Source organism: Phodopus roborovskii, unplaced genomic scaffold (genome assembly GCF_943737965.1).
Source record: "Phodopus roborovskii unplaced genomic scaffold, PHOROB, whole genome shotgun sequence".
NCBI lineage: Eukaryota > Metazoa > Chordata > Mammalia > Rodentia > Cricetidae > Phodopus > Phodopus roborovskii.
In genome coordinates this window covers 133,842-149,253 of record NW_026126605.1, presented here as the reverse complement: position 1 = coordinate 149,253, position 15,412 = coordinate 133,842, and the positions used below count along the sequence as shown (strand labels likewise).

General features: G+C 45.0%; 1 protein-coding gene across 4 annotated transcripts in view; it reads right to left on the bottom strand.

Moving 5' to 3' along the window:
- Positions 1 to 13,544, bottom strand: part of Arhgap10 (Rho GTPase activating protein 10) — a 242,164-nt gene extending 228,620 nt beyond the window's left edge. For 3 of the 4 annotated variants that reach the window (XM_051205929.1, XM_051205931.1, XM_051205930.1), the window contains exon 1: positions 13,351 to 13,544. In XM_051205929.1, the coding sequence (XP_051061886.1) occupies positions 13,351 to 13,504 (154 nt within the window). In that variant the 5' untranslated portion in view covers positions 13,505 to 13,544. Of the gene's footprint in view, positions 1 to 12,932; positions 13,045 to 13,350 lie in introns of those variants that run through there. The other variant, XM_051205932.1, reaches the window with a different exon arrangement.
- Positions 13,545 to 15,412: the final 1,868 nt, after the last annotated feature.

Genomic DNA, 15,412 nt, shown 5'->3' with positions numbered 1-15,412 from the left:
GTTTCTTCATGTGTGAGCAGTCACCAACAGTCTCATCTGCATAGCCATACAAGCATTTTAGACTCACCAACGAAGACAACTGTCAACCATAAAGGAACCCAGAGTTTACATAACAGCTAATTTGCTCTCCCCATGCTCAGCTTCCCAGCCCTTCAGATACCATGCAGTGCACTCAACACAGCCTGAAGGAGGTATTCTCCAAGACTGTCATGTGGCTTCAGAAGAAACTATGGCTCCTCCACCTCAGATTCCTACCATGACTAAAATCATAAACCAAAATACACCTTTCCACATTAAAAGCTGCCTTTGGGGATGGAGAGATGACTTAACAAATGAGGACCTGAGTTTGAATCCCCCAGTATCCTTGTAAAAAGCCAGGTGTGACCCCACATGCCTATAATTCCAGTACTGTAAGGAGCAGACACAGGAAGATCACTAGGACATGCTGATCAGCAGCCCCGTTCAAGGTTCAATGAGAGACCTGATTTAAGGGAGTAGGCAAAGAGTGATAAATCAGGGTACCTAACTTCCTCCTCACCAAGGACCCTGCTCTCTGTCCTGTTCACCAACCTACACAGCTGTCATCACCAAGAACCCTGCTCCCGTGGAGCTGGGCAGATGGCTCAGTGGTTAAGAGCACTGGCTGCTCTTCCAAAGAACCTGGTTTCAACTCCCAGCACCCACATGGCAGCTCACGACCATCCATAACCCCAGTTCCAGGGGATCTGAGTCCCTCACACATGTGCAGGCAGAACACCAATGTACATAGAATAAAAATAAGTAAATCGTTAAAAAAAAAAAAAAAGCAACCTGCTCCCCACTCCTGTTCATCCACCTACACAGCTCCCGCACAATTACCAAGATCCCTGCTTTTGCACTCCTGCTCGGCCAGTTATGCTCACCAAAGTCTTACTAATGAAATGTCACCTGATCTCTGAAGTATGCCATTCGCTGTTCTTCCTTGGCCTCTGTGACTCTCTCCAAATTCATCTGTTCATTCATTATATTCATTTACTCTTTACTCCATTCTCGCTAATTACTACCCTTTCCTCACACATCTTAAACTTCCTTCTATAATACTGTAGTTTGAATGTAAAATGTCCCCCTTAGGTCATGTGTTTGAATACTTGATTCCAAACTACTGACACCATTTGAGAAGGCTGTGGCACCTTTAAAAGAGCCTTGAGCCTTCACAGCCCAACCCATTTCCTATTCATTCTATTTCCCAGGTATGAATACATTGTGAGTACTCAGCCTCAGGCTGCCACCATACTTTTATAGACTGTGTCCCTCTAGAACTGTGAGCCAAACAAACCCTTCCTCCCTTAAGTTGTCTTTGTCAGTATTGTATCATAGCAGTAAGAAGGTGACTACAATACTCAAGTCAGGGCTCTCACGGTCTGCCCTGAGCCAATGCTGCCTATTTCCTAGGTTCCAGGAAGGCTCACGGCATCACTCTATGCAGTATCTCTGGAACCATTAATCCTGTTCTCTTCCTGAAACTCACAGCCATACAACAAGCCAGCTGAACATAACTCCAGACTCCTTCCTGCTAAGCCTGTTCCTCTGGCTGAACTTGGAAGTGGCCAGCACTCATCTCCTGCAACAAGGAACTGAGACCTCGCCTCATCTTGACCCCCACACCCAGACCAGCTATAAACTGAGAGTTTCTTTCTGCCACTCTGTGCTGGTACAGGTGAGAGACTCCAGCCAAAGCCTTCAGGTCTTGGTGTCACAGACAGAGAAATATGTTGATGTTGCCAATGCCCTGCCCACCCTTAGGGTGAACTACTCACCTCCTTCACATGTCCTGCCCTGTCTGCAGCATCACTGTTCCTACCACCATGCAGGCAGGATAGCACTGACCTCCCAGCCACATCCTCCCTTCACCTGGAGAAATTCTTTTCCTGCTCAACAGAAATCCCTAACCCTTCTTTGATCTTACAGTTCCTAAAGGATAAGTGGCCTCTGTTCATGTTTGAGACAGAAGTATTTCAGGGTTTGGGGGCTGGAACCCAACTCTAAACACCAAACTTGTTGCATGTGTGCTAAAGGCAATTTGACACAGTGTTTTTAGTAAGTTTGTGCATGAAACAAAGTTTCACTGTATCTAATTTTCCACCTGTGGCATCTAGTGAACACTCTTCTAGAACGGATAGTTGGTATTTCTGATTAGGAAGCTCAATGTGAACTTCATTGCTGCCTTCTTTCCCTGAAAGTAGTTAGCAGTATTAACTACATCAGAGAATTCTACACATGACTGGAAATGAAGCTACCTTAGTAGTGCCAGGTGACCTCTCCCTTACAGACACAAATACAGCTATTTTGTGATGAGTATAAACAGGCTTTTAAATTTTTCCTACTAGCAAACCCATACTAAGTTTACTACTTTTCTGGAAAGTAAAAAAGACCAAAAAAACTAAACTGCTGCAAGGTTGAAATCATCAGCTTAGCAAAGCTACTACCCATATATTACAGAAGAGGGGAAAAGGTACCTCACCTTAGGCCACACAGCAAAGAGAGCTAACTTCATCACCTGCAATGACTTAATAACTCTGATGCCTTTGACCTGAATTTGACAAACAAAGCAGGGTTCACCTGTTACAATGACAGAAGTACTCTCTGTCAGATGCTCAGATAATTATATTATCTTGTAAATGGTACTATCACTTCCAAGCACTTTTGCCTTTATCCTCAAACTTTTCATTTTTTGCTTCTCTTTTAACAGATGAGATTATAAAATAACTGCTAGATATGCCTTGTGCAGTGACCATAAAATCTGAGAAGGTAAAACCAGAAGGCACTTAGCTATACCCGGGATTCAGTATACAGCCTTTACCTATAAAGGAGGTTGTGGATTTCAACACACTATTTCAGATCGGGTTTCCTATTTAATCAATGAAGAGGCCTGAATTCAGCTCTAGACCTTAAAATACTGTTAGCTTGAAAGGAAAAATCAAGGGCTGGAGAGATGGTTCTGTGGTTAAGAGCACTGACTGTTCTTCCAAAGGACCTAGGTTCAATTCCCAGCACCCACATGGCAGCTCACAACTGTCTTTGAGTCCACACTGAAGGCCTGCGCCACCACTGTCTGGCTTGTTTGATTTCACATGGTTTCACTACGCAGTTCTGGCTGGCCTGGAACTCAGGATGTAGACTAGGCTGGCCTCTGCCGCCCAAGAGCTGGGGTTAAATACCTGTTCCACCACACTTGGCTAGGTAAGAGTTTCTAATAAAGACTATAAAGTTATCTGATTTTTTTTAAATGTTTGATGTGAGTGCTAAATAATACCACCCAGCAGGTTCAGAAGCCCCAGCTGTAGCCAAGGTTCCTAAGAGGCTAAGACAGGGCATCAACAGAACCCAGAAATTCGGCTAAAATACAGAGAGCCTACCTCTTTTTTAAAAATAACACTGGAGAGGCAAAAGCAGGTGGATCTCTAAGAGTTTGAGGCCGGCCTGGTCTACACACTGAGCTCCAGGCCAGCAAAGGAAACACAGAGTGAGACTCTTGTCTCAAAAAAATAAGGGCCCCTCTGTTGCATGCGTATAAAATCGCCCAATAAGAGATTTGACTAATAAAGAAATCTTAGGTACTGAGGGCTTAAATAACTTGCCTCTATATGATGATGCCAACTTTACAGTAAGAGAAAACAGTACTCAACTGTCTAGAAACCATTACACATCTGGCATACAGGCCTGAGGTGGCACTGCTCCAGATAACCTAGTCCCTCCAGACACACACCTCACCACAAGGGCAGAGGTGCCTTTGGGGGAGCACATCAATGCTTGAGGAGAAACCACACTCCTCAGGAAACGGAAGAAATTCTAGTTGGACCAGAGGCTGGGTCAGAGGCAGGTGACATGCTGTGCTCCCTGCCCTCAAAAAGAAAGCACTGGAAACTTCTGTCTGGTTGTTTAAGAAGGGTGTCAATGCAGAAGCAGCCCTCTGGCCAATCTAGGAAGAATGCTTCCATATTTGGAAAGCCAAGTAAACTAGGCCATGGTTCTGTCCACTGTGAGGGGACACAGTTCCAGGCAGCTGCCTCCTGCCGCATGAAGAGTTTCTCATATCATATAGTGACCTTGACTTGTGACTTCAACACAGAAAAGGATTTTAGTACTAGATACTTTATGAAGCAGAAGTAGAATTTAATAAAGCCTTTTTTAAAGTGGAGCCAAGCTTTAAGACATACTCAAGGAAAGTTACACCCAAAAGTAGGGCTGTTGGCTTCTCCAAGAGAGCTGCAGAAAACAAGATGTGCCCAATTAGAGATACAGGCAGAGAAGCCGGGGAAGTAATTAATTGCTCAGCTTTAGCCATTTTTTTTTTTTTTTAACCAATTTGGTGGCTCTCAACTTACATCTCAAAAGGAAAACCCTTTTTCTTCCCTTTTCTCTTTTGATAAATAAGGTAAATTAGGTATGATTAGGTATGTCTTGAAGTGGAAGCTACTAAAGCAAAGAGGTTGGTAGCATCATCCACCTACAGGTTGATCTGAAAAGGGACAAAGGCCCTATATCTCATGCTACACAAAATTCTTGCTTAACTGCTGGCCAGAGCCTCGGGCGGAATTCCAGGTGAAGGGTTCCTTTTTCCTTCTCCCGCCTCCACCATTTCCCTGTCTTTTTGTCTGGCCTCCATTTGCACTCATTTCCAGCTTATCACGGGACACGGAACAACTCTGCCTCACACTCACGAGCAGCTCACCTGGGCAGCTCACACTTACAGTTTCTCATGTACCTAGTGTTTAGAAATACAATTGTCATTTCCCTTTACATTCTACCACTGAAAGTCCAATTTTAATTAAGTTTTTAAAGCTCTAAAGGTTTTTCATTGTTGATTCAGAGCATCAGTCATTTCTTACGGGTCATGAAATACACTGGCTTTCTCTGATTATAGCACTGAGCTAGTAACACAAAATATTAAAACCACAATTTAGTACTACAGCTGTACCTAAAGTAGTACAGTGCCTATCCAGTACTCACAAGGCCCGGGGTTTGAGCCTTAGCATCTCAAAAGGTCTTAAGAGATTCATGAATTCATTAATTATAGATCATTTTCAAAGGAACTCAATTTATCACAATCGGGATTTTGTAATGAACATTCAAGATATACTTATAGTTTCACTATCAAAATAAGAGCATGGGGCTAGGGTGCACAAATATAAAACACAGGCAAAAAAAAAAAAAAGGCATCAATTAAACTGTGAATGTCACTCATTTCAAAAAGGTTAAAGAAAATGCAACAAGTCTAAATCCCACAAATGCAATGCAGTGGAGGAGTAGATGTAGAAACACATCGTATAAAGTGTAGCTTGCAGAAGCTGCCAAGTGTCAAGCTATCAAATGTCTAGCATGCAGCTGGCCATGGTGGCACATATCTTTATTCTCAGCACTCAGAAGGAGAGGCAGGAGGATTTCTGTGAGCTCAAGGCCAGCTTGGTCTACAGAGCATCCAGGACTGCATAGAGTCCCTGTCTGGGGGAAAAAAAAAAAAAAGTCTAGTAACAATGAGAATGGATAGTTCCTGCTTTTCAGGGAGAATGAGAGAAGCAACCAACTTTTGTTTCTTTTGAAGCTGGAGAACAAACACATGATAGTAATTATAAATTTCTTTGTCATTTTAGATTTCTGGAATATTTTGAACTTTTATTCCCAGTGCTGGGGATAAAACCCAAGATCTCATTCATGCTGGGCAGCATTCTGCCAATAAGCCACATCCTTGGGCCTATTTTGAAATTTTGAATTTAAAAAAAGTTCTACTAAAATTTTCTCAAGAAAAAGGTAAAATAAGAAATGAGGAGGCATAGTACACCTTTAGCCCCAGCACTTGGGAGGCAGAAGCAAGCAGCTCTCTGGGAGTTTGTGGCCAGACTGGTCTACAGAGTGAGTTCCAGTACTGCCAGCACATAAGAAAGCGACTTTGTCTGGAAGAAAAAAGAAGAGAGAGTAGGAAGAGGAGGAAAAATAAGAAAGGGAGGTAGGGAAGGGGAAAGGTGCAGAGAATAATGGGGGGAGGGGTTATGAGTGGAGGTTTGTGACTTGTACTGGATTTTAAGCCAAAACAATTTCTGAATATCTACACTTGTAAACTGTCAATTTTATTTATAACAATGACCACAATGGTCACAATTCAAATTTTACATCATTGTCAGTTTACTGAGTTAATAACATTCTATAGATCATCAAATTTACACTTTCAGATAACCAGGGTTTATCACTGCAACAACCTTGCAGAAGATCACAGTACACCCTTATTCTGGGATGGCTTGTTACTGTGGTTACAGGCTGGGGAATTGAACAAACCCAGGTTTGCTTTCCAATCCCACAAAACTGTCATTTGGACATGCATTAAATCTCTCTAAACTGTTTCCTAACCTAAAAAGCATGACAACAAAACATCATGGAATAAGTGTTCTTAATACGACAGTCATGAGCTTAGCAACAAGTAAAGCAGATAATCTAACTAAAGTTAGCTTTTACCAAATACATTTGAGATAGGAAATGTTTACATGCTTAGACTTTTAAAAATTGTGTGTGTGTGTGTGTGTGTGTGTGTGTGTGTGTGTGTGTGTGTTTGGTCTTCAAGTATATATGTGTACCATGTGCATGCCTGGTGTGACAATCAGTCAGAAGAGGGTGTTGGATCCCTTGGAACTGGAGTTTCAGATGGTTGTGAGATACCATGTGTGTGCTGGGAATCAAAGCTGTGTCCTCTGCAAGAGTAACATGGACTTTAAAACACAGAGCCATCTTAGGCCCAAAAAATAACTTTCAAATACATATTTAAATAAGCCTGCCTCTGTGATTTAATTTTTAAGGAATCTAGTAAGACATTCAAGACACTTCTATTCAGAATAAGATACAAAGCTCAACACTCCTCCGGAGTTGGAAACAAGGCCAACTTGACAAGTTGTCTTTAAAAAATACTTGTAGAAAATCAAAGCAAAGTTAGAGGACACTGAATGCCAGAAGACAGTCTTCCCATTGAAATTTCTAACAACAGACTTCACAGACATGATAAAAAATGTTGTCAGATATAGTCTATACAATGCCACATCTACTCAACAGTCATTCAGAGCACAGTTCACAGTGATTTAGCACACCTGGTGCAGATTGCCTAACAGATCTGGGACAATCCCTCTCCCAGAGGTCTCTGTCTCTCTTTTCTAACTGTGAACTTATCCTAGCAAATGCTGCTGTTAAATAGGCTATGATTTTTCAGTATGGCAGACAATTGTTTAATATCCCCAAGCACAATTAAAATTTTCGGTTACTGGTGTCACCATTTCAACCTTGAACAACTGGGTGATACCCTGCCTGGCTGCTTACACCTCAGCTATGCATGGGCCACTAGAGTTCTAACAGCCTTTGTGAATATTGACATTCACACCATGGTGAATCAGATTTCCCCAAGGTGTTGGTGAGCTTTACTTTTTAATTCTAGAACTTTCCAGCACTATCAGAATGTGTCTCTTTCCAGAGTCCTTTCACAATTTTGATCTCAATCACTAGTGATGATTTGGGCAAATACATTGTTTAGGACCAATGAGTACCAAAAGGTTAGATAACTGGTCTATAAGCCACAACAGACTCTTTACCCCAAGAAAAGGGCCTTATAGGTGATATATCATAATCATTACCTTTGCATGTATCAATTCGTCCATGCAGTTCTAATGGAGCATGCTCTATAGACTCTAGTTCACACCTATGAGCAGATACTGAAAGGCTACTGAGATGGACCCGGGGTTCCACTGGGTGGCTTCATTTGCAAAGGAACTCTGATGGGGTACACTGTTCATTCTTATATCATTCATCAGTCTCTGGTTGTTTTGTTTGGGGGGGGGGGGCTCTACTACATAGACCTGACTGACTTGGAACTCTCTTGAAGAGCAGGCTGACCTCCAACTCAGAGTCACCTACTCCTGCCTCCTGGGTGCCAGGATTAAAAAACACTGCACCACTACACCAGGCTCATCAGCTTTTTCAAAAACTAAACACAAAATGTATCATAGTCATCTTCCAAAAGCCTGAAGAACTTAGGAAAAGTCTGTGGAGAGCCAACCACGGCAGTACATGCCTTGTAATCCCAGCAATTACAAGGACAGAAAGGAAAGGGTCATAAGTTAGAGGCCAGCTGGGCTACACATCTTGACCATGTCTCACAAAAACAGAAGGTTAAGGAGATGGAAAGGATGGATGGTTCACTAACAGGTCACAAAGATCCAAGGACATCAGCTCACTGAAGAGAAAATATCTTCAGGGAGCAACACCCTGTTGCTAGTGGATTCTGATTTGGAAGGGTCTCTAAATGAAGTCAAGAACCACCTGTGGCGAGAAAAAGCTTTTTCAAGCCACTCAAGCAGGGAAGGTCCACTGGGAGTTAGTTCTTCAGGACAAAAGCAAGCATATACTTTTCTGTATCGGGGGAAATTAAAATATTGTGAGCTTTTGCAAACATTTTATTTTCTATACTGCTCTAATTTCCACTTCATAGCTACATCAGGACCAATCTACAAAACCAATTCCAACACAAGTAAGAGCACACCAACCCAAACTGTCTTAATGTGTTTTAACAAATACTCAGATGTGGCCTCAGGCCTAAAACAATTGGCATCACATACGCAGATGTAATTAGCTCATTACTCGTAGACCCGTTCCACTTAGGTCCAAAACTACAGGGAACAGTCCAAGACACCACACCCCAGACTGAAGATGTTTTTCTGTGGTCCCCTTGGGAAAATGCCACCCCAAGCATGGTTTGTGGGTGTTGGGGATCAAATCTCATGCAAGCTAGGCAAGCATTCTACCAACTAAGCCACAACTCCAGCCCTTGAGATCCTCAATGTTAAAACAGCTTGCCAGATAAGAAAATGAACTTACCTAAACAGGGCTCAAGTTTAGTGACGTGTGAGTCTTAGCCAGCTCCAGATTTCTGCAACCCTGCTCCTCCTGCTTGTGTCTTGCCAGCATAGTTAGGACTGAGCTAGGAGCAAGTTACATCTATCAGAAGTATCCCTAAGTACCTCTCCCGGTGTCTCCCTGAGTCACACGTACAAAATCTGGACCATAGTAAGGGGAAAGTCTCTCCAGCATCAACAGCAGTGTCTGCAATGGGCTCCCGGTACCTCAGAACCTTCTAGACCATTTCAGTTAGTCTGCACTGAGCCACTGTTATAAAAAAAAAAAAAAAAAAAAAAAAAAAAGGAAATCTCACTCTCAAGTTTAAAGAGAACTAAAATTCTTTTCAGTCTTCCAAATCTTGATATAATGTGTGAGGGCAACTTAAGAAATTTCCCCAAATGAAGATCTCTGAGCCACGACATAGAAAGGAATCTCTCAGGTTTGTCTTCTTAAACAAAGCCAGAGGCACTAAATCGGCAGCCTAGAAATATTAGAACATAGTTTGGGCTGACCCGAAATAGACCTGGCAAAAGAGTGAAGACCCTCATCCTTTACTTGTACATGATGGAAGCAGGGAGGGGCCATTCTGAGGCCTTTGGTTCACACAAAATCAAACGATCCAAGTTTACCACAGAGCATCTCATATACCAAGGAGTGCTTAACATGGTTAGGACTATTTATTGACTCTTCCTACATGTTAGGTATTCTAGATTAAACACACCGGAATGTAAGTTCTAAGTATGAAACAGGCTATGTATCTGTATGGATCACAAGCACCTAAAACTAGACAGCCTGGAAAGCTTACAATCCTTTAACCGCACTGAAAGAGGACACTGGTTACTCTACGAAAGGGGAGGAATGACAAAAGCAAGAACTTAAAAGCCATTTGAACAAAGCTTCCATTGAAGTGAGTGGATGATCTCCCAATCTCGCACTAACTCACTGCCTCTCTGGAGCTCTACCCTTCCCAACCACCCCGCCCCATTCAACGTCCAAACTCATCCTACATTCTCACCTAATGTACCCTCTAAGCCATCCTCTCCCCTCTGTCAAGCCTCCATCAAAAAAGCCTCTGACTTCTCCAGAGGAGCACTACCATTCCCCACATCCATGGTGGGAAACCAGCCTTCCTGTTCCTGGCAGTCTGCTCTGACATGAAATCTCCCTTCCAGCCAAACTGGTCACCTCATTCTTCCCCTAGCACTGCAAGTGTTCTGGTTCCTTCTCCGCTGTTTCCAATCTGACAAGGTTCTCTTCCTTATATAAAACAACAGTGACTTCTAAAATTTCAAGCAATCTTTGCCTGTTCTGCTCTAGACAAATATGTGCCTGCCAAAGTCAAGATGAGATACTGTCAATTAATCTTACTTTTTTTCACTTAATCTTTTTACTTCCTTTGGTTTCTTCTTTAATTTTACTTTTATCATTTGCATTTATTATTTATATTTGTACAATGTATTATTTATACAGTACGTGTGTGGGTATGTTCATGCAAATCCAGGTGCCACAGAGGCCAGGGGTGTCAGATTCCCCTGGAGCTGGAGTTACATGTGGTTGTGAGCTACCTGAGAAGGGTGCTAGGAATTGAACTCTGATCCTCTGGAAGAACACTCAAGGGTCTTCTCTTCACTGCTGAGACATCTCACCAGCCCCCACAGTTTAGTTTTTTAAGACAGGCTCTCACTGTGTAACCCAAAAGGGCCTCAAACTTGCAATCCTGCTGCATCAGCCTCCAGACTGCTAGGATCACAGGAGTGCACCTCCATGGCCCAGGCTTGACTTGTATCGATTCATACCCTTTATTTCAAGAACTTAGCATAGTACAGAGAGTTCAGAAACGGTGCCCTGGCTAGAGTGAATTCACTGCAGAGATCATTCAAAGGGCAAGGACTTCCCTGTTGGGTCAGTATAGCATCAAACCAGTGGTACTTAGCACAGCCATAGGACAGAACTACCAGCACGACGCCTGCAAGCCCCTCAGGCCTCCAGCTTCTTTAAACACTTACCGAAGAATTCAAAAACATTTCAAGACATAGAAATGACAACTAGGGAGTGTATTGCAGGACAATGAAGAATAGAAATCATATAAACACACAATCCAAAGAGGAGCAAAACAGGCCTTGTTCTGCAAACCAAATTATAAGACACATAAAAATAGAAGAAATTTGGCAATCTGACCTTCTTGTTTATTGTCTCTGCAGACACTTCCCTTGAGGTCCTTTCTTGTATCTCCAGAATACAAGGTTATAGAAAGACAACTGGTTAAGTGACCTCATCAGCCTATTTCCAAATGCTGGGGACTGCCAACATGTGCAGCATTGGAAGCATGGCAAGAATTGCATGGCCAGCCCAGCCAAGCCAGACCCCACAGAAGAACTAATCCAGGTCTCTTTGTTTAAGCTCAACCCTCTTAATCGCTGCTAAGAACTAGAAGACAACTTTAATGGCCCAAGTGGGGGAAAGCAGGGTTCTCCAGTTTGTCAAAGGGGCATACGCTAAGGCATTTATTATTGTGAGAAAGACTGTAAAGTTAAGGGTGAGAATAGCTGCTCTCTTAAATAATTAAGATTACCCATTTTGTATTTATCTTTAACCATAGCGCAAGGATTAAGACACCTAATCACAAATTCCAGAAACTCTGCCTTCTGAGAAGGAAGGCTAAGACACCCCTACATTCCCACCCCACCCCCTTACACAGGCTGACTCGGAAACATGAGGCATGCCTCCTTGCCAGCAGAGCAACTAACATGCAGTCACAGAAATAGCTTCCTACCCATGGCCAAACTGACTCTGCCATCTGCCCCTCTCCTCATCTCCCTAGCTTCACAAGAAGCTTCTAGGCAATGAAACAGGCTGGAGGTGAGTTGAACTTGGATCCCCAGAGCCCATATAGGCATGGAAAGGGAGATCCAACTCCACAAAGTCGAATCCTGACCTCCCCTCATGCACAAGGGTGCAAGAGCACACAAACAAAGTCTAGTGATGCTCCTTAACACTGGGCCGTGGGAATCCTTGAAGTGCACTTCACAGTCCACTGACACTCCCCACAGCTCACTGTCTTTGGTCATTCCTCCTGCTGTTTCCCAACCAGCACAAAAACTCAAAGCCAAAGGCCGGGACAGCTACCACAGTAAAAAACCCACTCATTATGAAGTGACTCTCAATCCCAACTCTACACCACCAAGAGGTCTCAGAACAAATGGAACCTTGGAGATGGTCCAGAGAAGTTGAGTGACTTGCCTCCCAAATTACAGGGATGGCTCCACTAAATTCTTCCCATTAAAAAATATTTCAACTCATTCATTAAGTGAATATTAACTGGGCCAGGCAATTGGATGGGGAGATGAGAGGGAATGCACAGTATGTTTTAATCTTCCTGGACGCAAAGCGGTGGGGTGAGCATGTACCTGGGATATTTTTCCAGAGCTGATGTCTATAAACACATGGAATAAACTCCCAGGAATGGCAATTAATGAACCAGGGGACCTAACAAACAGCAATCCAAGAGGCAGGGTACTGGCCCTGTGCTTGGCTCAGAGGCAGTCAGTTCTAAGAAGGAAAATACTCAAGAAAGGAACTAAGGGTCCCAGCATGGCCTGAATGCCAGCACCTAGCCCTGGAGGACTTCACCCCGTTTATACAGCACTACAACTGGTTCTGCACGAATTTCAACCTCATTACAGATCTAATACACATCTTTCTGTTGTCTACAGAGGTAACTTGAGGGTTTGTCTGTTTGATTGTTTGTTTAAATACAGGATCAGACTAAGGAGGAAAGCATCAAGGCTGAAGAGAAAATTCCCTACTCACAAACACTACTGGCCAGAACCAGGAGGCAGTCTGCCCACTGACCCTTTCAAACCCCAATCTTTGAACCCGCCTCAGCACAGGGCAGGAGGAATGTGCAGAAGGCAGCACAAAGCCAGGTAGACTTTCTGGTTTAGTACAAGAGGGACTTAAGTCGAGACTGTCACGGCAGACAGAAAGGGGTACATAAAAGATAATTAATTTAAAAAAATACATACTTAAGGGACTTTTGGAGAACTCAACTACGGGCAGGATCTCAAAGAATCTCCAAGAAAGTTCCTTGAAAAGGTTGCGAGACAAAACTGTCGAAATGATGTCCTGTTTTGCGGGAGACTGGGAATAGCGAGCGTTAGGGCGCAGTAAAAGCTGACTCCGGAGCAAAGCCTAGACTCGGATCAGCTGGCGCCAAAGCGAGCTCCGCTGGGCCAGGCGGGAGCCCCGGGGCAGCTCCCACGCACGGCTCCCAGCTCCCGCCCGAACCGTCTGGAAGAGGAATGTCCTGGAGCCTATCCCCTAAGGAATCGCCTATTCCTCCAGCCCTGTTTAGGGGCACGGAGCCGTCCCACTCGGGAGGGAAGACGCTCCTCCCGCCTTCCTCGCCACGCCGCAGCCCGAACGCGAGCGGGCCCCGCTTACTTTTAGTGGCAGCGATAAGGTTCTTCCCGTCCTTGATGAGCTCTTTGATGAACTTGTTGGTCCTCTCGATCTCCGCTTCGTGCGCGCGGATCCTCTCCCGGAACCACGGGCTGTCGAGGTAGCAGTCGCTGAACTCCAGGGGCTGCAGCCCCATGACTGCAGCGGTGCGAGCGCGCCGGCGGGCTGGCGAGCGCAGGCCCAGCTGGGCTCCGAGGCGACGGCCAGGTACCGGGCGAGAAGGCTAGCAGTGCTGAGCGCGCGACGAGCGCAGCACGGTCATGTCCCGCCGAGCCCAGCGACCCGGGCGAGCGCACAGCTCGGCTCCCCAATCCCGGCAACCCCCGGCAGCCGCAGAGCCCGCCGCTCCGCCCCGCCCCGCCCGCCGCCTCGGGCGTGCCCGCCCCGCCCCCGCCCCCGCCCCCACGCCCCTGCTCTCCCTCCGGAGCGCCTTCGCCCTCCTCCCTGCCCTTCCCCGGTCGCCTCTTCCTTCTCTTCCCCACGCGTAGTCGCCCCTCCTCTTCCTTCCGAGGCAGGCGCGGTGGCGAACGGAGTCCGCGCCCTCCACCCTCGGGCGCCTGCGCCTCCCTCGGCTCGGCTCGTGCGTTCCAGGTGACTCAGGCGGATCCCCGAAGTGGGCGCCCGACCGAACGGGAAGGAGTCTTAGTAATAGCAGGCCTTGGTCCCCGCGGTCAGACGACTTATCTCGGGGCCAGCGAGCGGGCGGAAATGATTGACTCATTATCTGTGTACCCAGGGAAGGGCTCAGCGCTTGCAGGGGCTCGCACGCTGGCGCTCGCTCTCGTCCACTCGGCTGCCTGCGCGATAGTGCTTAACATCCCCCCCCCCGACGTCACCTTTGCACCTTCTAGAACACCGTGCTTCGTGCCCACGCAGAATGGCTTAGGCAAGGGAGCATGTGGCTAAACCTCATAGATCTGTGCCCTGTTCAGCAAACCAAATTTGCCCGGGTAGGAGAAGCGATCTTTATTCCAAAAATAGCCCGCTGAAAGTAAATGGCAGACTCTGGTTTTTCACCTAATGAGAGGCGGCGTGTAGACAAGTGTGAATTCGTGTCATTGCGCCCATGAGAATCCTTTCCTATTCCATACGTTCTAAAAACAACTCAATACCTCCCAGAAATGTGTACACCAAATCATTCACTGGGGACACTTTATCAATTTAAGCAATTACGATGTGCTAGGTGCATACGAGACATACATTTCTCAGAAACTAACAACACATGTTTACATGTAAAGGCTTAATGACGGTAATAGTACCAGCAAACTTCAAAGTGACACTTTACAACGTTTAAACTGAGTGCAGTAATTAAGAGTCTATTTGGCCTGCAAGCTGTAGGAGTCTTAACCCTCTGTGAACAGCTAAATAGGACTACCCCATAAATTCTGTTAGAAAACATCACGGTTTGAGAGCCTAGCCCACAGATAAGCAAGCATTCTTTTGATGTTCATCCTCCTGGTTGAAAATACTTTACAAATAACATCTAGACAGTTTGAAAGGTTCTTTTCCTACCAAAATCAGCAAGGGAGTCCACAGAGGAGAGAAAGAAAGAGGCAAAGGGCAGAAAAGACCCTGCAAAAAAAAAAAAAAAAAAAAAAAAAAAAAAGCCCAATGCACTCAGCACCACAGCCTCTGTACAAAAACCTAGCCAGGTATAGTACCCTATGCCCCCAGAATCCCATAAGCTGAGGCAAGAGGATTGAGAGTCTTAAGGCCAACCTGGACTATATAGTATGAGTCCAGGTAGGGTTACATAGCAAGATCCTGTCTCATAAACATAACAAGGGGCAGTGTACTGACTTGAATAAGAATGACCCCACGTAGGTTCATATATTTGAATGTTTGGTTGGTCCCTAGTGTGTAAAGTTTGGGGAAAGAATTGGGAGTGTTCTTACTAGAAGTGGGCTCTCTCTCTCTCTCCCTCTCCCTCTCTTTTCCCTCCCTCTCCCTCTCTCTCTCTCTCTCTCTCTCTCTCTCTCTCTCTCTCTCTGTCTTTCTCTCTTCCTCTCCCTCTCTTTTCTCTCTCCTCTCTCCCTCCCCCTCT